The 22,403-nt window shown below is 38.9% G+C and overlaps 1 protein-coding gene across 1 annotated transcript in view; it reads left to right on the top strand.

Moving 5' to 3' along the window:
* The first annotated feature begins 1,493 nt into the window (after positions 1-1,493).
* The window catches only part of GDAP2 (ganglioside induced differentiation associated protein 2), a 67,596-nt gene continuing 46,686 nt past the window's right edge, over positions 1,494-22,403 (top strand). Inside the window, exons 1-3 of the mRNA XM_065880734.1 lie at positions 1,494-1,667; positions 9,580-9,822; positions 10,762-10,901. Coding sequence (XP_065736806.1) covers positions 9,647-9,822; positions 10,762-10,901 — 316 coding nt within the window. The 5' untranslated portion in view covers positions 1,494-1,667; positions 9,580-9,646. The remainder of the gene's footprint in view (positions 1,668-9,579; positions 9,823-10,761; positions 10,902-22,403) is intronic.

The raw sequence follows: 22,403 nt of genomic DNA, 5'->3' as shown, positions 1-22,403 counted from the left end.
CCTTTGGCTCATTAGTATTATTTAAGCAGCCAATACTGAAAGAGTGCTTACTATATGGTAACTGATACATTAAAATATATATAACTGAGTAAACATATGCAGTTAATTTCATATTTATTAATCGGATTAATCATAATTAATTGAATTAAGTGGGTTAATACATGTGAAGTGCTTAAAAGGATCCTTCAGTTACCTTGCAAGATAGGTACTATTCTTATCCCTATTTTACAGACAAGGAAACTAGACACACAGACATGAAATAGCTAGCTCAAAGTCATTCAGCTGGTTTTAAGTGCCAAAGCCAGATTACAAACCAAACTCCAAAATTTCCTCTTTTAACCACTAAACTATTTCTCTTTGCCTCCGTCCTCTCTTTTGTCAGAAACTTCTACCTGTTTCTCTGAAGGAGGATCCTTTTCTCTTTCCACTACTTTCTGTTCCAGCTCTTTATCACTGGGTTCCTGCACTATGTAGCACCTCCACCTCCATGTTTTTCATTCTTTTCTTTTAAAAGTCATTAATACTACCTGACTAATCTTTTCAAACGCACTAATCCTACCCCAAAACCCTTTAAGAGCTAAACAGTGTGCAGTTCGCAAGAACTCAACCTATCTATTCCTCTTTAGTTCTCGCATAAACTTTTCTGTCAGGCTAGCTGGTTTCCCTCTTTGTCCTGTCACCTGCCTTCTTCAAACTGTTCCTCCCACTTAGAATAACATACATTCGCCCGTCTACCTAAGTGTTACCCTCTGAGGCCCACTTCCTTTGGGGCTAGTCCAATTCTCGAAGCTTTTTCCATTGCCTCAGAACTTTAACGATCTTCCATACATCTTGGTACTGGTCACTTGTGTCTCACATGCATGTTGTGTATATGACGCTTTTCGGAGAGAGCTCACGCCCTAACCTTCCGCTATGCCCCTACCATCCCTGCTTCTGAACCCACAGCCCCCGAAAACATGCTTCTATGATGCGCTGAAAGGCTGGACCGCCGGAACAGACCTGTCAGATGTCCCTAAACCAATTCTTCAGTCAGGAGAGGGTGAAGTGGAGGCTCCGCACACCCACCACGCTGCCAGACCATCCTCAGGAGAGCCCTGCAGGCGCCGGGTGAACTAGCTCAACACGGCATGCGCCAGCTTCGGGTGTCCGCGGCCAGCTTCCCAGGGACGGCGGTGGGGCTCCCGCAGTGGCCCAGGTGCCCCTCCACCCTCGAGACCGTCCCCAAATCCCCCTGCCTCGCCCGCTGCTGGCACCAGGAAGGCCTCAGCCAGGACCAAACAAACCCGAGGAGCGGAGCAAAAAGCGCTCGGCCGCCGCGCGCCTTCGGTACCTACCTGGGCCTCCACGAGGCTCCGGGCTGGTTGGACCCGCCCGTGGAACCCACCCCTTCCGGGTCCGCTGAAGGAGCCTCTTCCGCCCGACGTTCCCTTTGCCTTCTGGGGGAAATGACGTAAGAGCTGGGCTCTGATTGGTGAGCGCTGGCCGGGAGCGGAAGGCGGTGTTTCGCCTGCCAGGGCTCCTGTGGCTGGTCTTTCCAGCCTCCTGCGACTTTGGCTGCTTTACCCGCCGAGCTCCTGGCAAGGCTTGTCAGGGGATGCCGCTCGGCCGCTTTCCACGAGGAACTTAACCCGCCGTGCCTACCTCCCGGATGGGACCGCCGGAATGCTGTGAGAGGCGGGACAGAGGCCGGGAAGGAAGGCGGGGCGGAGCGGGCCGGGGGCGCGGCGGGAGGCGCACGGGACTCGGCCAGGGCTGGGGGTGCGGGCATAGAGGGCTGGTTTTGTCAGTTCTCCGCAAAAATGAGCCTGGCGCTCCCGCCTCCGCTGTTGGTCTTGTTCCTCTCGCCTGAGGCGCTGTCGGGGAGAAGTTACCCACCAGAAGATAGAGGATAGGCAGACCCAGGCACAAGGGACAGTGGTGCTCTAGCCCCTGGGGAGGCGCGCGTCCTGGGGTGCAGGAGTCGAGTTTGTGTGGTCGCTCGTGTGGACTGGGCGTTTCACGGACCGAGAGCTGCTCGAATCAGGGCTGGGTAGGCGCTGAGCCCAGGATGCTGAGTTGTCTGGATCTCCGCAGTCCCTGGAGTGACATTGGTCTAGCTTTTGGTTTCCGCTCCTTGGTCGCCGGAGGGGGAAGTGAACAGGGCTGACTCCTCCTTGCTTGGTAATTGAGGCTTTAGGTGCTCTGTCACCAAGTGGGAATTAGCTATTCTTTCTTGCAGTTTTGTCCGATTTTATTCTTGGGCTGCATAAAAGTGTTTAGAAAGGAGTTCTGATGTCTGTAGCTGTGGAAGATTAAAGCTAACATATAGGTATATAAAAGAAATAAGTCTGTGCCTTCAAGATAGCTGCAGCCAGCTTAGAAAATGGAGTTTTATCTATATTACCTGATTTTCTTCAGGCGTTTCTTGAGTTTTTAAGACATGTTCACCTAGTCTGCCATATTCAAGTAAATGATAAGAGTAGAGAATGGATATGATCAGGCTGTAAATAGATGTAACAGTGTAGGTGTTTGAAACAAGCCTGCGGTGGGTTGGATGAATAAGGGAGGAAATTGTGGCAACAGACTTACTTCAGTTAAGTTTGATGGGGAAGGGAGCATTTAGGTGAGCGTGTATGGCTAATATACGAAAAAATGTGTATATATATGAGGAAAAAACGTGCTTTAGTACATAGTCTATATTCCATCTCGGTGACACCCCTTGTATTACCTGATTCTAAGAAAGTTATTTTACAGCTGTATAAACTGTAGACAACTGCTGTCAATACTAAATCATTTTATTTGTAGACATGAAAATTCTACATGTCTTTTAGAGGTTGAGTGGAAGTTTTGCCTCACGTACATTCATTTCAGTATTCCTGATCTATTAATGAGCCCAATTTTGGGACTCCCTTTATCAACCATCTGGCTGGTACCTTTGTGAGTTAAATAAAATCTTGAACCATGTTCACTTCTGTATTAGAATGAGTCATGATTTTATCTTTAAAAAATTAATTTAACATTATTAAATATTATGGGAAAGGACAATCACAAATGGAAAAAATAATTTTGTTTTATTTATTATTATTATGTTTTGGCCGCATCGTGCAGATTACCGGATCTTAGTTCCCTGACCAGGGATCGAACCTGCACCCTCTCCAGTCCTAACCACTGGACCGCCAGGGAATTCCCAGAAAAAATAATTTTAATGAAAGTTGTTGTAAGCATCTTCGATTGAGTGCTAAGATAATGCATCTTATAACTTCCCAATGCACTACTTCAAGAGCATAACCTTAGTTTCTTAAGTTTCAGAATTGCTAAATGTATTAATTTTATAATTGAAACATAATAAAGTTCTTTTTTTTTTTTTGGATTCAAAACTTTAACAATAAGTTCTGCCTGATTCTGCCCTGTCTTGAACAATAAAAGTCTAATCCCTCTAACCAATCCAATTAATCATATAAAGCACTATTTGGAGGACTTCGTAAACTAAAAGATGACAAGATTTTGAGGAAAAAAAAGATGAACTACAGGGTAATAAGAACTGTTATATACTCATTACTAATTTGAATTGTAAAAGATACATAGTGGGTTCTCTTTATCCTCATCTAGGGAGGTACTGAAGATAACCCTTAAGATAGTATGGCTAAGGAAATAGATCTGATTCTGCAATCTTCTGTTTGTTACATGTAAACTTTGAGATCCTGGGACGTAAATGTCTTGCTTCAGGAGCATTTTTACTAAGGTTTTGTGTTTGCTTATGAACCTGTTCAAAATACAGGACTGATCAATTGATTTTCAGTGGAAAGTCCCGCTCCTCTTTAATGTTATCCAAAATTCTGGCTAAAGCTGTAGATTATCGTAGCCTCCCCCTCCTCCTTTCCTTACCCGAGCACTCTGTATTCTATCACTGGGATTCCTAATTTGAGTCTGGGAAACCCCTCAGATTTTTTTCCAGACCTGTGCTTGTATGAGCTCATGTAGTCACAATTTGGGTGATGAAAAGGTTTTTATATTTCATGCAATTCTCCAAAGGGTCTGTGACTCCAAGAATGTTAAGAACCACTGTTCCTTAAGGATCAGGGATCAGATTTTCCTGCCTAGCTTCGCTTTGCTGCTCCATTTACTTTATTGCCAAGGTGTGTGTGTTGGGGGAGGGAGAGATTTAAATCTCTTTTTGATGAGAAAAATACATTTCTGTTTAGAGATGGAGCTGAAAAAGAATTCATTGTTAAATGCCATGACACTTTCATATAATGCCATTAAATTTGCTCTACAGTAAGCGCTCTGAACATTACCTATTACTCATTTAACACTCAGTATCTTGTGTGTCACAATGACTTTTAAGATCTTGGAAGAAGATCCAACAAACTATACTGACAAGATGTGGTTGGACATATAGGAGAACTACCAGCGTGTACTGTCAAAGAAGATAATAGAGTTTCAGGGAGGGAATAATCAATAGTGGATGCAGCTAAAATTTGATTAGCTCTTGGACTTGACATTTAGAGAATTATTGTTGACCTTGAAAAAGCAGTTTTAGTATTGTTATAGAGATGGAAGCAGAACTGTAGTGGGTTGAATAAATGGAGGAAAAGGAAGTAGAGCTGCGAAACAGATTACTCTTAAAGTTAAATGGTGAAAAGAGGAGTTTGTTGGTATTCTGAAGAAACGGGGTAGGGAAAAAATTTGAGAGTAAGAGACTCGGGAAGGAGAGATCAGGTGTAGTGAAGGGATACTTGATGTTATTACATTCTCTTAGAGGAAAGCTAGTCAGGTGCAGTAAAATGCTTAAATGAAGGTGATTTGGCAGGCTTAAAAGTGTGGAATATACCCCAAAATCACTTGGAAGTTGGAAAGAGTGAATGAAGATAGAGACATTTTGAGTTGGAGAGAAGTTAAGATAATTTGAACAATGACTTCTCTTTTCTCAGAGCATCAGGAAAAGAAGGAAGGCAATGTGATATGATGTAATGGAAACGGCACAGGTTTTAGTGCCAGCTGGTCTTTGATTTGGATCTCAAGGTACCACTTACTAGTTCTGTTACCTTGAGCTGATAATTGAACCTCTGGGTCTTGGTGCCCTCACTGTAAAATAAGTGTTCTGATACCTACTTTGCAGGATTATTGTAAGGATTAGAAAGCATATTTGTAACATATCTAATACCCTGTGGTTCACTGTAACTTCCACAGTTGGCCTTCTTTTGTTCCTTTAGTGTCTTAGGCTCTTTCCTGCCTTAAGGCGCCCAGATGTACCTTTGCGCAGCCTGTAAAACTCTTCTACTTTTGGTCTCAATTCTCACTATCTGGAAGAGACATTCTCTGCCTCTTCAATTTAAATAGCTCCACTCTTCTTTGTTGTAGGACACTTATCACAGATTTTAACTATGTATGTATTTCTACGATTATATCTTTGTGTGATTTTTGTGGAGCTATCTCTTCCATTAGACAGAGACTCAGCACTTAACAGTGCTTGAATGAATGAATGCCTGGGACATAATAGGCAAATAAGCATTTATTACCTCACAGTTTTTATGGGTGAGGAATTCAAAAGTTGCTTAGTCTTGTGGTTCTGGCTCAGGGTTTCTCATGAGGTTGTGGTCAAGATGTCAGCTGGGGCTGGAGGATCCAAGGTGATTCATTCCCATGTCTGTCAGTTCATGCTGGTTGTTGGCAGGAACTCTCAGTTTCTCCACACAGGGGCTTTTCCATGAGCTTCATGAGTGTCCCCATGTCATGAGAGCTCACTTCCCCAGAACAAGCAGTCCAAGAGAGCATGGCAGAAGCCACAATATCTTTTATGATCCATCCGTGGAAGTCACACACTGTCATTTCTGCAATATCCAGTTGGGTACACTAGCCAGCCTTATTCATTATGGGAGGCATCTACACAACGGCATTAATATCAGGAGGCAGGTATCATTGAAGGACATCTTGGAGGCTGTCTATCACAGATGCTGTGTGGAATAGCATAGAGTCATCCAAGAATGACTCAAAACAGTTTTCTCTTAGTGTTGATGGAGGGCCAAGCTAACATAGGAAACCATGTATTTGTTTTGACAGCAGAGAGGATAACTTCTGATTTTTTTTTTTTCCCTACTGGCACAGGAGCAGATCAGAGAAAACAGATGTAGGCTTGATCTAGGTGTTAGGGATTAACAAGTCATTACAAGGGCAGACATTGAGATAAGTAAGAGTGTATCTTAATTCACCAATTTGTTTATCTGATGCTCGTTAGAGAGTCTTTGACAGTGAGTGTCTTGGTCTTTGCCACACATGAAAACATCTCTTTATCTCAACAGTGGTGCAGGTGACTTTCACATTGGCTCTGAGAAAGTTATAACTTTTATTGTGCCTTGCTTGATGCCAGGTGCTCTGCTATGCAGTTTTTTTTTTAAAGATTCTTTTGATATGGACCATTTTTTAAGTCTTTATTGAATTTGTTTTATGGGGTTTTTTTTGGTTTTTTGGCCGAGAGGCATGTGGGATCTTAACTCCCCAACCAGGGATCAAACCTGCGCCCCCTGCATTGGAAGGCAGAGTCTTAACCACTGGATCACCAGGGAAGTCCCTGTTGTGCAATTTTAATACAGATTATATCATTTAATTCTCACAATAACCATAGTAGTACATTACTCCTATTTTAGAAATAAGAAAACTCTGGTTTAGAGTCAAGGATAATATGTTAGGTGGTAGGTCCTCAACCCAAACTCAGGCCTTCTGATAACGGAGCCCAAGCTTTTACCATTCTGCTTCTGCCTCAAAGTGTAATTGCATATGGAAATATTTACCTTAAAATACTAAAGAAACCGGATTCAAAATTGTACGTGCCTTATCATTTTACCTATCACAGAAAAAGGTAGGAACTACTTTTTGGTATCTTTCAAATGTTCTGTAAGTGAGTATTACTAAGAATTGGAAGGAAAAGTTATTTTAAAGAAGTGATTTAGCCCTGTAATTTGACATTCAAGTTTGCAAAATGAAAACTAAGTTTGTTTTTAATGGACTTTTTAGTATCATGGTTAAGAAATTTCAGCATGAGTTGTCACCAAAAACCTGTGGATAATTTTTTGAAATTATGAATTTCTGCAGGGTGTCATTCCGTTGAGCTCAAGGCAGTTCAACCATAGACAGTGAATGTAGCCTTCACTTGTACTCTGTTCAGCTTGTCCAGTTCCAGGCTGAATACTTGTGAACTGATCAACAGGACTTGTGGTTGCCTCTAGTTTCAAAGGCCAATTGGATGGACTAAACACCAACTTCTAGATAAAATTAGTTTATTTATTTCAAAATAATATCAAAGGAGTACTTAGTAACAAATAAGAATAATCCTCTGATACAATTTTATCCTGGTATGATCTACAAGGCCTTTCTGAAATTGTTATATAAATGAGCACATTTCCTACCACACAGTGTTGGTGCAGGAATTAGAATATTGTGTCAAATCCATCGTTCATTCCAATTAGTATCCCATGTCTCTCAGCAAGAAACAGCAAGATATTAGATATAGAAGGGCATGCTTTTTCTCCTTGACTCTTAACAAACATGAGGATCATACAGAAAAGCTTCTCAGGAAGTTCACATACCAGCTGTCATTCCTTAATCATCTCTGCTCTCATGTATGTTCAGTGTTACCAGCTATCTCCAATTTACCAAACCGACTAATTAGTTCTTAGTCCTTACTCAACCTTTCAGTAGTATTTAACCCTAGATGATCCCTCTTGAGCATTCTGTCTAAAGTTACTTTCTTCACTTGGCTTTTAGGGTACCACACTTTCCAAATCTTCCATTCCTATCAATGCTTTTCTATCTCTTTCTTAAACTTTTCCTCTTTCCAGCCTCTAAATTTGGCCTTAGGACTGAGTCCTTGGATCTATTCTCCATTTGCATTTTCTCTCTTGGTGGTCTTAAATACCATCCATATGCTGAGACTTCCAAATTTATATCTTTAGCCTGACCTCTTCTCTGGGCTCTAGCCTCATGTAGCCAGCCAATTGTATGTTTGATATACATACTTGGGCATATAATGGGCATCTCAAACTAACAAAAGGAAAACATAAGGAAAAAAATACCTTGATAATTACTCCACCTGCAACCTACTCCAGTCTTTTCCTTCTCTATAAGTAGCATTACCATCTATTTAATTGCTCAAGCAGGAAATCTAGGAGTAACCTTTGATTCTGTTCTTTTCCCTCACCCCCTCAGGTGCATTTAGAAAGTCTTGTTGACCCTACCTTCAAAATTCATTCCAATTCTAAGCATTCCTCACCACCTTCCTCACCATCACCTAGATTACTCCAATCGTTTTCTACTGGTCTCTGCGTTTACTCTTGCCCCCACTCAGTTTCACTGTAGCTGGAGTAATCTTTTCAAATATTTATATTAAGTCATTATCCTTATAGGGACCCCCTAAGAGCTTACCCTCATTTACATTGAGATCTAAACTTCTTATCATGGCTTACAAACTAGATCATCTGGCCTTTCCTTGGCTCACCAACCTCATCACCTGCTACTCATTACCTAGCTCACTGTACTGTAGCCAAACCAGCCTCTACGCTCTTCTGGAATAGACCAAGCTCCTCCCTCCCCTTTTGGCCTTTGTACTTGCCATTCCCTCTGCCTGACGCACCCTCCAGAGCTTCACATGGCTTGCTCTCTCTCACTTTATTTAGCTCTCTGCTCAGATAGAACCTTTTTCTTATAATACTCACTGCCTCCAGTCGTTCTGTTAGATACCTGCTTGCTTGTTTGTTTATCGTTTTTCATCTGCTTTCAAGGAAGCATCAGCTCTCTAAGGGTAGGGACTTGCTCTGTCTTATTCACTGTGTGTCCCCAGTAACTAGAACAATACCTGACACATAATAGCTGCTTATAAAGATTTATTGAATGAACGAATCTACCATTTTACTGAAATAGCTATCTGACTTATTGCCAAATAAAGTATCATGTTAAATTTCCCATGAGTTTCTGTGACTTGACACTACGTGTCTTCCTATCAACCCTTCTCTTCTAATTTCTACATTTCTGTACAACCAACCTTATACCACATTGGTGTCTCATATACTATATTCTATAAATTTTCAAATCCTGTTAATTTTTCCTTTGTATGTTGCCTCACAAATCTATGCCTTCCTCTCCATCTGTTTCTCTACATAGTTCAGACCTTTATCTCTTACTACCTGATTGCAGTAACCTCCCTGCTTCTCATCTTCCGTATTAGACTGAACTTTTTAAGTTGTTCATATTATCTTTGTATCTCTTGCAGCACCTGACACTCCCCCTACCCCGCCAATAGCAGACACTCAATGAATGTTGAATGAATGGTCCTGTGTTTCTGGAAAGTAGAATTGATGGGCCGTGTGATTATTTAAATGACTGTAATTCTTTGAAAATAATTTGTGTTTAAATAATCCCTCTTTCTTCCTGTTTAAAAAAGCCGTAGTAATTCATTGTACATTTGATTTTTTAATGGACTATTTAAGTGACTATAATCACACAATGTACTATTGGAGCATTTCACAGCAGAGTTTTGTTTTTTACTCTAATAGAAGTAAAGTAATACCTGTGCTTCTCTATTAAAATGATTCTTTCTTTTCTCTTAAGCTGAAGTCTACAGTGAATATTGAATTGCTGAGGAATTTGGGAAAAGACAAGCTGAAGTTCCCATTCCATGGATCCCTTGGGTGCACCTTCCCAGTTTGTGGATGTGGATACACTACCAAGCTGGGGCAATTCTTGTGAAGAACAATTAACTACTTCTGATACTGCAGCTGAAACCTATCAGGAAGAGACTATTAGATCACCTTTTCTTTACAATAAGGATATCAATGGAAAAGTGGTTCTCTGGTAATTCCTTGGTTAAATCATATCATGATATAATAATACTTTCTCATAATTTCTTCTAATTTCTTTTTTTCATATTTTTTTCTAAACTCTTTTTTGTGAACCCTTGCATTATTGAAATATTACTTTGCATACACATTTACAGCTTTATTGAGACTTAATTAACTTACAGTAAACTGCATATATTTAAAGTGTACAGTTTGGTAAATTTTGACATGTATACACCCATGAACCCATCACCAGAATCAAGATAGTGAATATATTTATCACCCCGGAAGTTTTTTTGTGTCCCTTGGTAATCCCTCTCTCCTGCCCCTCCCTGCCTCAACATCCCCAAGCAGTCATTCATCTTTCTGTCACTATAGATTAGTATGCATTTTCTAGAGCTTTATATAAATGGAATAGTGTACTCTTTTTTTAGTCTGGCCTCTTTCATTCAACACAATTATTTGAAAGTTCATCTATGTTGTTGCATGTAGTAGTAGTAGTACATTTCTGTTTTTAAAAAAAGCTTTAGAGATGTAATTCATATACCATACAAATGCACTAGTTTACATTGTACAAGTCAGTGGCTTTTAGTATATTCACAAAATTGTGCAGCCGTCACCAGAGTCAATTTTAGAACATTTTCATCACCCCAAAGTCCTGTTCCCATTAACTGTCACTCCCCATCTCACACACATCTCTTATGTAAGAAGCAAAGGAATGACATGATGGTTTTGTGGGTTTCAGGGTTACAGCAATTGCGTTCAAGATGTATCTGCGATGCCATATTAGCCTTTCTGAATCAGGAACAACTTTTTACTATTGTTTAAGCTTGTGAACTGGTAAAACCAATGTTGTGGAGGGAGTGAAGATAGAATGTTTTGAAACAATTAGAAACTAGCTTTCTTATATGCCTCCTCTTCCCCACACTTGCTCTTATTTATTTATTTTCCGCAGGAAAGGAGATGTGGCATTACTGAACTGTACAGCTATTGTAAATACCAGCAATGAAAGTCTTACTGATAAGAATCCTGTGTCAGAAAGTATCTTCATGCTCGCAGGGCCTGATTTGAAGGAGGACCTCCAGAAACTTAGAGGTGAGTGAATTTTCTTAGGTATGTTAGTGCTTAGGAAACATTTATTTTGATGTTTGAAGAAGTATGTTTTGCGTGTAAGTGAGAAACTAAGTAGATGTAGCTCTTCTGTTGTTGTTAAAACTAAATAAATACAGCCTTTGAAAAACCTATAATGTGTTAGAAGCTGAGTACTGAGACTTTACTTGGTAAAACCCCTCTGTCGTGTTCCTGAATTTTAAAATGACAGTCAACATAGCCAGTTAGATTTCTGGTAACATTTTCTTGGCTGTATAATGTCTTACACCGATAAGCCTTATAAAACAACTATTCTTTATCTAAACTGAAAATTTTTTATTGAGTTATGATATTGACAGAATTTTTTTATATACCTCCTGGACATAGAGTGTCACACTTCTGAAATGAAATTGACTTACTGGTAAAAACCAAGTGTGTTCTGGGTTAATTCTGTACTTTCTTTTTTTTTTTTAAACCAATACATTCTTCTTCTGGGAATATTTCTTTGGAATTGGAGACAGGAGGAGTCCTGTTTGTTCAGAATCTTGTTTACCTTATTTGCATTTATTTTCTTAACTTACCAACCTCACAACTTTTTGTTATTATTATTTGTGTGTAAAGGGAATATTGTGAAATTCAATTATCCCATTTCATAAAAAGTATTTTTGAAATACAGCAACTTTTCTTAAAATGTAAACAGCAAATCCCACCTATATAAAAAAATCTTCGTTTCTTAGACTTCTACAAACAATTGGTTTTTAACCTAATAAAGATATTAGAATTTGAACAGGATCATTTATAATGCTGACTATGAAAGAAGAGATGAAGAGAGAAGAATTGTTTATCTGATCAAGAAACTGAACTTTGTGAGGGTAGATGTGGGAAAAAGCCCTCAGTTTAACTAGAAACATGATGCCATGAAGAATATGTAGAAATTATAATATGTATTAGAGATAATACTGAGAAGTTCTTTGATATAAGTAACAGAGAAACTGGTCTGGAAAAATTCCTAATGAGCGCGCACGCTCACTTACACCTTAGAGCTGGACTTATGAATTAAAAAAATATAAAATTTAAGTATACAAAATAAAAACTCAATTTTTAGCAGCATATGTTTGGAGGGTCTCCAAGCTGGGGTTCATATTATAACTCTGTCCTTTACTAACTGTGTTACTTAGGACCAGTTACTTCACCTCTGAGCCTGAGTTTCCTTATCTCTAAAATGGGGATGATAATAGTCCCTATCTTAGTTCCTGACACATAACAAGAGCTCAATGAGTATTTGAGGATGGAAAAAATTAATTTCATGAAGAATAAATTAAATTATGGACATTAAGTGCTAGGCACATCCTCAGTGTTCAGTGTTATTGCTGGTGCTGGTTACACTCCTCAGTTGTATTGCTTAATGAACCAGTGCCACCCTGAAGAGAGATTATTAAGGGTGCACTGAAGGGCTGAGTACTTAATTCTGTCCTCTTTTTACATGCTTAACAACAACTTAGTAAATGATTACAAAGTATGACTTACCAAATTTGTAGATGATAAAAAGTTGGGAGGATTTATAGGAGACATTGGATGATAGACTAAAGATTTTGAAATATCCGAACCGACTGGAAGTATGAGCCAAAGAAATGAAAAAATCAACAGGGATGAATATAAAGGTCTTGCAGTAAGTTGAAAACATTAATTACCCAAGTTCAGGATGGGGAAGCCCAGTCTGACAACACTTTTTATATAAGAATTTGCTTTCTTAGTAAAATGGCATTATCATCTCCTCCATTTTTCATGCAAAAAAACGTTAGCATTAACACGTTCCTCTTCCTTATTCCCCACATAAAGTCAGTCATCAAGCCCTAAATAGATCTTGAATCTCTCTGTATTACCACCACCTCCAGCCTAGCCTGTGCTGCGTCATCCCCTGCCTGGACTACGGCCATTGCCTCCCTCCCAATTGGTCTCCTACAACCATTCTTTACTTGAATCTGTTTTCCACATGTAGTAAGTATTTGCTTTTTAAACTGTAAATCCCTTCTCATTACTCCCCTGCTTCAAACCATTTAGTGGCCTCTCATTACACTTTAAGTCCTAACTCCTTAAATTGTTCTCCAAGTTCTTGCAAGATCTTACTCACTTACTTCCAGGTCCCCTTTTACCTTCCTCAATGTACTTGAACCAGACTGATCTCTCATTGCCTTGTCATCCAGCTCCTTTTCAATTTTGCATGTGCTGTTGTTCTTTCTCTCAATTCTTAACTCTTAATCTTAAGTCTTTGCTTATATCTCTTCCTCAAAGCGCTACTTCCTTTTACTTCAGAATCGCTCATGGTATATGCTCCCAACCTGTGGTACTTCTCTTTGGTGCTCTTAGCACAATTGTAATTTTGTAAATTGTTTATATAATTATTATGTCCCCATTAAACTTTGAACTCCTTGAGGTCAGGAACCATATGTCTTATTGGCCTCCATGTTCCCAGTACCAAGTATAGTAAAGGCATCCTTTCAGTAGCTGATAAATGAATGAATAGAAGTTCCCTGGGATTTTAACTGACTAGACTCCGAGATGATAATGCATCATTTCTACTGAAAACACTAACAGTATCAGATGCTTCATTGCACAACATCACAAGTGAAGGTTTGTAATCAGCTTAAAATAAACTGTTATATTTATCAGATGTTTAATGTAAACCTCATGGTAACCACAAAGAATAAAACCTATGATAGATACAAAAAAGATAAAGAAAGGAGTTAAAGCATACCAGTTAAAAAAAAAAATTAAAGTAAGACAGCAAGAGAGGAACAAAGGATAGGAGACTTAAAAAAATACTCAGAAAACAATTAACAAAATGACAGTAATTACCTATTAATAATTATTTTAAATGCTAAAGGACTAAATTCTCCAACCAAAAGACACAGAGGGGATGAAGGATAAAAAAAGAAAAAGAATCCAACAGTATGCTGCCTACAAGAGACTCACTTTAGCTTTAATGACATATACAGGCTGGAAGTGAATGGATAAAAAAAGATATTCCATGCAAATGGAAACCAAAAGAGAGTAAGAGTGGCTATACTTACATCAGATAAAATAGACTTTCAGTCAGAATTGGTCACAAGAGACAGAGATCACTATATGGTCCAGGGGTCAATTCATCAAGAGATTATAACAATTGTAAATATATGTGCACCCAACATTGAAGCACCTAAGTATTTAAGGCAAATATTAATAGAACTGAATGGAGAAATAGATGGAAATACAGTAATAATTAGGGACCTCAATACCCCACTATAAATATTGGATAGATCATCCAGACAGAAAATTAGTAAGGAAACAGAAGGCCTGAATAACACTATGGTCCAAATGAACCTAAGACATATACAGAATATTCCATCCAACAGCACCAGAATATACATTCTTCTCAAGCATACATGGGACATTCTCCATGATAAATCATATTGGGCCAGAAAGCAAATCTTATCAAATTTAAGAAGACTGAGGTCATGTCAGGAATCTTTTCTAACCACAGTTGTGTGAAACTAGAAATCAGTAACAAAAAGAAAATGAAAAAAATCACAAATATGTGGAAATTTAACAGTATGCTCCTGAAAAACTACTGGATCAAAGAAGAAATCAGAAGGGAAATCAGAAATTATCTTGAGACAATGAAAAGGGAAATACAACATGCGAAACTTATAGGATGTAAAAAAAAAAAAGTTTTAAACCAGTTCTAAGAGAAATTTATATCACTAAATGCCTACATTAGAAGAAAAGAACAGCTCAAACAACCTAATTTTAAACCTCAAGGAGTTAGAAAAAAAGGTCAATCTAAGCCTGTAGTTAGCAGAGGGAAGGAAATAGTAAATATTAGAGCAGAAATAAAAGAAATAGAAACTAGAAATACAATAGGAAAAAAGCAACAAAAAGAGTTGGCTTTTAAAGAAGAGAGACAAATGTTTAGCTAGACTAACCATGGGGAAATAAAGGACTCAAAATTCTAAATGAAAGTGGAGATATTACAGCTAACACCATAGAAAGACAAAAGATTATAAGAGACTACTATGAACAATTATTTGCCAACATATTGGATAACCTAGAAGAAACAGATAACTTCCTAGGAAACATGCAACCTAACAAGACTGAACCATGATGGAACAAAAAATCTGAACAGATGAAAGGAGTAAGGAGACTTGAATCAACAATCAAAAACTTTCCAACAAAAATAAGCCCACAACCTGATGGCTTCCCCGGTGAATTCTACCATACATATACATATAGAGAAGAATTAATACCAATTCTTCTCAATTTCTTCTGTGAAAAAGTTGAAGAGGAGTGAACGCTTCCAAATTAATTTTACAGGGACAGCACTACCCCGATACCAAAGCCAGATAAGGATGCTACAAGAAGAGAGATTCAAGATGGCAGAGGAATAAGTGGACATGGAGTTCATTTCTCTCTACAGATGCATCAGGAATACATCTGTAGATGCAACAGTTCTCACAGAACACTGGCTGAAAACTAGCAGAAGACCTTGGACACTGGAAAGGACTATAAAGATCCCTGCATAACTGTGTAGGATGGAAAAAAGAAGGGAGAAGGAGAAGGAGAGGAAGTAGGACAGGACCTGCACTCTGGGTCGGGGGAGCTGAAGCAGAGGAGAGATGCCCGAATTCAGGGAAACCCCCTCTCCGACGGGGAAATCGATTGGGACAGAAGGGCAGCATTTGAGGCTGTCAGAAGAAGGTGAAGCGACCAATCTGTGGCAGACGGGACAGAGTGAGAAGTACACAGATGGTCCATACCTCAGCCCTGTGTGCCCCGGACTGGGACATGTATTCACAGGTGTGCAAGGGGGCTGGGAGCTGGTGCATGGGGATTGGAGAACAGGCCCAGAGTGAGAACTGCTGTGGGCTGTGGGGAGACGGACTGAGGGGACAGGAGGGAGGAAATCTGCAGCAGGGAATGCCTGTGGAGGAAGACTGGACTGCCATGGAAGCAGGGTGCTATTGCTGAGTCACAAGAGCGGGGAGGAGCCACCATTGTAACCTCTCTCTCCCTACATGCCAGTGCCTGCTGATGACAATAAAAGAAGCCCACTCAAGGCTGGCTCTGTGCGCTGGCTGCCAAGCAATAAACAAAGCCCCATGAGAGCTGACCCTCACGTGCTGGCTGCAGGGCAAAAAAACCCTCTCAGGGCTGGCCCTTGCACACCTGCTGCCGGGTGCCAGAAAAACCCTGGCCAGGGCTCGCCCTCATGTGCCTTATGCCGGGCGCCAGAAAAGGCCCTCACTACGACCATATCTCTTGTGCCTGTGGCTGGCAGCTTCCCTGTGCATTTGGGGCTGTAAGGGCTCCCGTGATCCAAGCAGTCATACCACCTCTGCACCTGGTCCTCACGGGGGCAGACCCTAGAGCTCCAAGGCAGCCTCAGGACCAGACTCCTGTGGGTGGACCACGCACAGAGGTGGGAATGAAACCAGAGCTGAACCCCTGGGACGGGATGACTAAGGAAGATCAAAAATCTTTCCATCAGCTGTACAAGCTGCAGACTAAATCCCTGCAATCAGCTAGGTAGATTCTGCATCTAAGGAATATCTGAGTAGACAATGAGTGTTCCCACAAATGAAAATGGTCTAGCTCTGGCAGTTGTGGACGTTGGGGGCAGCACATGCAGGAATTGGGCCAGATCAGAGTCTGAGTGGTGCCCACAGGGCCCACAGAAGGTCTAGAGACCAGCCCAGAGGCAAAGGAGAGCCTCTTGGGGAGGCGGAGGTGGGCTCTAGCTCACGGCATATGCAGGACACTTACAGCAGAGATGCCAGGGACACATAATTATTGCTATTAATTTCATTATGTTTTGATTCATTCTGTTCTTGGTTCTAGCTTTTTTTTTTTGGTTTTTTTTGGTTTTAGGTTTTTTTTTGGGTTTTTTTGTTTTTTACTCTTTTGGGATCTCCATGTTTTATAACATATTTTTACTTTCTATTTTTTTTATACATTTCTGTTTTTACTTTTCTGTGTTCTTTTCCCTAATATTTTTCCTTTTTCTTTTTCTTTAATAAATTTTCCTTTTTTTAATGTATATATTTCTGTTTCTACTTTGCTTTTCTGTTGTCTGTGTTTTTTCCCTTTTTATTTTATTTTATTGTTTTTTTTTAATCATTTTTATAAGTTCTGTTTCCTTGCTTTATTCTTTAGTGGTCACACTGCTTTGGTTTTGTTTTTAGGTTATGTGTTTTTGTTAGTTTTAATCCTAATTGTTTGATTTCATTTTTGAGTTCTTCTGTTTGTCTGGTTGTTCTGTTTTTGTTTCTTTTATGTGTGTTTGTGTTCCTTGTTTCTCTTTTTGTTTGATTTTGTTTTTACCATTTCTCCAGGGTTTTGTTTGTCTTTTTTTTTCTAAAATATACTTTCTATTTTTTTATATTTGTTTCTACATTGTTTTTCTGTTGTTCTGTCATCTTTCCCCTTTCTCTTTTTCTTTTTTTATATCATTTTTGTCAGTTCTGTTTCTTTGCTTCATTCTTCAGTTGGCACTCTGCTTTGGTTTTGTTTCTTGGTTTTTGTCACCTTTCTTCTTAATTGTTTGATTTCATTCTTGGGTTCTTTTGTTTGTCTGGTTGTTCTCTTGCTATTTGATTTATTTGGCTCTATTTTTCTTTCTTTTGTGTGTGTGTGTGCTTCCTTGTTTCTGTTTCTGATTGATTTTAATTTATAGCATTTGCTTGGGGTTTTGTTAGTTTTTTTTTTTTTTTAATCCCCTTTATTGCTGGGATGAGTGACTTGTGGGGTCTTGGTCCCACGACCAGAAGTTGGGCCAGAGGCTCTGGAGTGGGAGCACTGAGTCCAGGGTGCTGGAACACTACAGAATTGCCGGCTCCAAGGAAGATTAATCACTGAGAGATGTCACAGAAGCCTCCATCTGAATCCAAGACCCATCTCCACCCAACTGCCAGCAGCTCCCAGCTGCTCCCAGCAAACAACAAACAAGACAGGAACACAAACCCACCCATCAGCACACAGACTACCTAAACTCCTACTAAGCTCACAGACACCCCAAAACACACCACCTGACCTGGCCTTGCTCATAAGTGGAAAAAAGACTCAGCTCCACCCACCAGAGCGCAGGCATCAGTCCCTCCTATCAGGAAGCCTACACAAGACACTGGACCAACCTTAACCACTGGGGGTAGAGAACAGAAGCAAGAGGAACTATGATCCTGCAGCCTAGGGAAAGGAGACCTCAAACACTGTAAATTAGGTAAAATGAGAACACAGAGAAATATCTTACAGGTAAAGAAGTAAGGTAAAAGCCCACAAGACCAAATAAATAAAGAGGAAATAGGCAAACTACCTGAAAAAGAATTCAGAGTAATGATAGTAAAGATGATCCACAATCTAGAAAATAGAATAGAGAAAATACAAGAAACGTTTAACAAGGACCTAAGAGAACTAAAGAGCAAACAAACAGTAATGAACAACACAATAACTGAAATTAAAAATACTCTAGAAGGAATCAATAGCAAAATAAATGAGGCAGAAGAACAGATAAGTGAGCTGGAAGATAGAATGGTGGAGATAACTGCCACAGAGCAGATTAAGAAAAAAGAATGAAAATGGAGGACAGTCTCAGAGACATCTGGGACAACATTAAGCACGCCAACATTCGAATTATAGGTGTCCCAGTAGAAAAAGAAAAAAAGAAAGAGTCTGAGAAAATATTTGAAGAGATTAGAGTTGCAAACTTCCCCAACATAGGAAAAGAAGTAGTCAGTCAAGTCCAGGAAGCACAGAGAGTCCCATACAGGATAAACCCAAGGAGAAACATGTCAAGACACGTATTAATCAAACTAACAAAGAGTAAACCCAAAGAAAAAATATTAAAAGCATCAAGGGAAAAGCAGCAAATAACATACACGGGAATCCCCTTAAGGTTAACAGCTGATCTTTCAGCAGAAACTCTACAGGCCAGAAGGGAGTGGCAAGATATATTTATAGTAATGAAAGGGGAAAACCTACAACCAAGATTACCCAGCAAGGATCTCATTCAGATTGAACAGATAAGTTAAAACTTTTACAGACAAGGAAAGGTTAAAAGAATTCAGCATCACCAAACCAGCTTTACAATAAATGCTAAAGGAACTTCTCTAGGCAGGAAATACAAGAGAAGGAAAAGTCTTAACACAAACAAACCCAAAACAATTAAGAAAATGGAAATAGGAACATACATATCGATAATTACCTTAAGTGTAAATGGATTAAATGCCCCAAACAAAAGACACAGACTGGCTGAATGGATACAAAAACAAGATCCATATATATGCTGTCTACAAGAGACCCACTTCACACCTAGGGACACATAAAGACTGAAATTGAAGTTATGGAAAAAGATATTCCGTGCAAATGGAAGTCAAAAGAGAGCTGGAATAATAATACTCATATTAGAAAAAATAGACTTTAAACTAAAGACTACTACAAGAGACCAGGAAGGACAATGATCAAGGGAGCAATCCAAGAAGATATAACAATTGTAAATATCTATGCACCCAGCATAGGAGCACCTCAATCCATAAGGCAAATGCTAACAGCCATAAAAGGGGAAATCAACAGTAACACAACAATAGTAGGTGACTTTAACACCCCACTTACACCCATGGACTCATCATCCAAACAGAAAATAAATAAGGAAATGCAAACTCTAAATGACACATTAGACCAGATGGACTTAATTTGATATTTATAGGACATTGCATCCAAAACCAATATAATATGCTTTCTTCTCAAGTAGACACAGAACATTCTCCAGGATAGATCACATCTTTGGTCACAAATCAAGCCTTGGTAAATTTAAGAATATTGAAATATCAAGCATCTTTTCCAACCACAATGCTGTGAGACTAGATATCAATTACGGGAAAAAAAACTGTAAAAAATACACATGGAGGCTAGACAATAAGCTACTAGACAACCAAGAGATCACTGAAGAAGTCAAAGAGGAAATTAAAAAATACCTAGAAACAAATGACAATGAAAACACAACGACTCAAAACCTATGGGATGCAGCAAAAGCAGTTCTAAGAGGGAAGTTTAGAGCAATACAATCTTACCTCAAAAAACAAGAAAAATCTCAAATAACTTAACCTAAAGCAGTTAGAGAAAGAAGAACAAAAAAACCCCAAATTTAGCAGAAGGAGAGAAATCATACAGATCAGATCAGAAATAAATGAAAAAGAAATGAAGGAAACAGTAGCAAAGATCAATGAAACTAAAAGCTGGTTCTTTGAGAAGGTAAACAAAATTGATAAACCATTAGCCAGACTCATCAGGAGAAAAAAGGGAGAAGACTCAAATCAACAGAATTAGAAATGAAAAAGGAGAAGTAATAGTGACACTGCAGAAATACAAAGGATCATGAGAGACTACTACAATCAACTATATGCCAATAAAATGGGCAACCTGGAGGAAATGGACAAATTCTTAGAAAAGTATAACCTTCCAAGACTGATCCAGGAAGAAATAGAAACCATGAACAGACCAATCACAAGCACTAAAATTGAAACTGTGATTAAAAATCTTCCAATAAACAAAAGCCCAGGACCAGATGGTTTCACAGGTGAATTCTATCAAACATTTTGAGGAGAGCTAACATCTGTCCTTCTCAAACTCTTCCAAAATATAACAGGGGGAGGAACACTCCCAAACTCATTCTATGAGGCTACCATCACCCTGATACCAAAACCAGACAAAGATGTCACAAAAAAAACTACAGGCCAATATCATTCATGAACATAGATGCAAAAATCTTCAACAAAATAATAGCAAACAGAATCCCGCAGCGCATTAAAGGATCATACACCATGATCAAGTGGGGTTTATCCCATGAATGGAAGGATTCATCAGTATATGTGGATCAATCAATGTGATACACTATATTAACAAACTGAAGGATAAAAACCATAGGATACTCTCATTAGATGCAGAGAAAGCTTTCGACAAAATTCAACACCCATTTATGATAAAACTCTCCAGAAAGTAGGCATAGAGGGAACCTACCTCAACATAATAAAGGCCATATATGACAAACCCACAGCCAACATCATTCTCAATGGTGAAAAACTTAAAGCATTTCCTCTAGATCAGGAACAAGACAAGGTTGCCCACTCTCACCGCTATTATTCAACATAGTTTTGGAAGTTTTAGAGCAATCAGAGAAGAAAAAGAAATAAAAGGAATACAAATTGGAAAAGAAGAAGTAAAACTGTCACTCTTTCCAGCTGACATGATACTATACATAGAAAATCCTAAAGATGCTACCAGGTAACTACTAGAGCTAATCAATGAATTTGGTAAAGTAGCAGGATACAAAATTAATGCACAGAAATCTCTTGCATTCCGAAGACTATAGAGACTGAGGTTCATGATATTAGAGATGAGAAGGAGGAAGACAATATATTAATGGTGTAAAGCAATATGGTTATTATCCTAAGGATGGCAGTCGGCTGTTTGCCATTTAACTGAATACAAAGTAGGAAAATTGGGGTCTACGATACAGAATGGTGAGTAGAGGACAAGTAAGTTGTTCCCATGATATTTGCACACACTAGACTCTTGCTGCATTAGTTGAATGAAAACATACATGAATTAATGAGCAAATGTGGAATAATTTACTAGTATTTATGTTTCTTGAACATTGGGTTATTACTGAGAGGGGTTGAAAAATTCTTTTATCTGGTGAAATGAAAAGAACAGAGATGTAATTAAAGAGGGGCCTTAAACTGTCAAAAAATTGTAAAAAAACATTCTTTCTCCACAAAAAAAAAAGAAATCTCTTGCATTCCTATACACTAACAACAAAAAAATCAGAAAGAGAAATCAAAGAAACACTCCCATTTACTATTGCAGCAAAAAGAATAAAATACCTAGGAATAAACCTACCTAAGGAGGCAGAAGATATGTATGCAGAAAACTATAAGACACTGATGAAAGAAATCAAAGACAATACAAACAGGTGGAAAGGTATACCATGTTCTTGGACTGGAAGAATCAACATTGTGGAAATGACTATACTACCCAAAGCAACCTACAGATTCAATTCAATCCCTATAAAATTACCAATGGCATTTTTCACAGAAGTAGAACAAAAAGTTTTACAATTTGTATAGAAACACAAAAGACAATGGAGAAAAGACAGTGTCTTCAATAAGTAGAGCTGAGAAAACTGGACAGCTACATGTAAAAGAATGAAATTAGAACACTTCTAACACCATACACAAAAATAAACTCATAGTGGATTGAAGACCTAAGTGTAAGGCCAGGCACTGGAAAACTCTTAGAGGAAAACATAGGCACAACACCCTTTGACATAAATCACAGCAAAGGTTTTTTTTGACCTCCCCCAGAGTAATGGAAATAAAATAAATAAATGGGACCTAAGGAAACTTAAAAGCTTTAGCACAGCAAAGGAAACCATAAACAAGACAAAAAGACAGGTCTCAGAATGGAAGAAAATATTTGCAA

The sequence above is a fragment of the Phocoena phocoena genome, chromosome 1 (assembly GCF_963924675.1).
Source record: "Phocoena phocoena chromosome 1, mPhoPho1.1, whole genome shotgun sequence".
Classification (NCBI taxonomy): domain Eukaryota; kingdom Metazoa; phylum Chordata; class Mammalia; order Artiodactyla; family Phocoenidae; genus Phocoena; species Phocoena phocoena.
The sequence above is the reverse complement of the archived record's forward strand: the minus strand, read 5'-3'. Positions and strand labels throughout refer to the sequence as shown.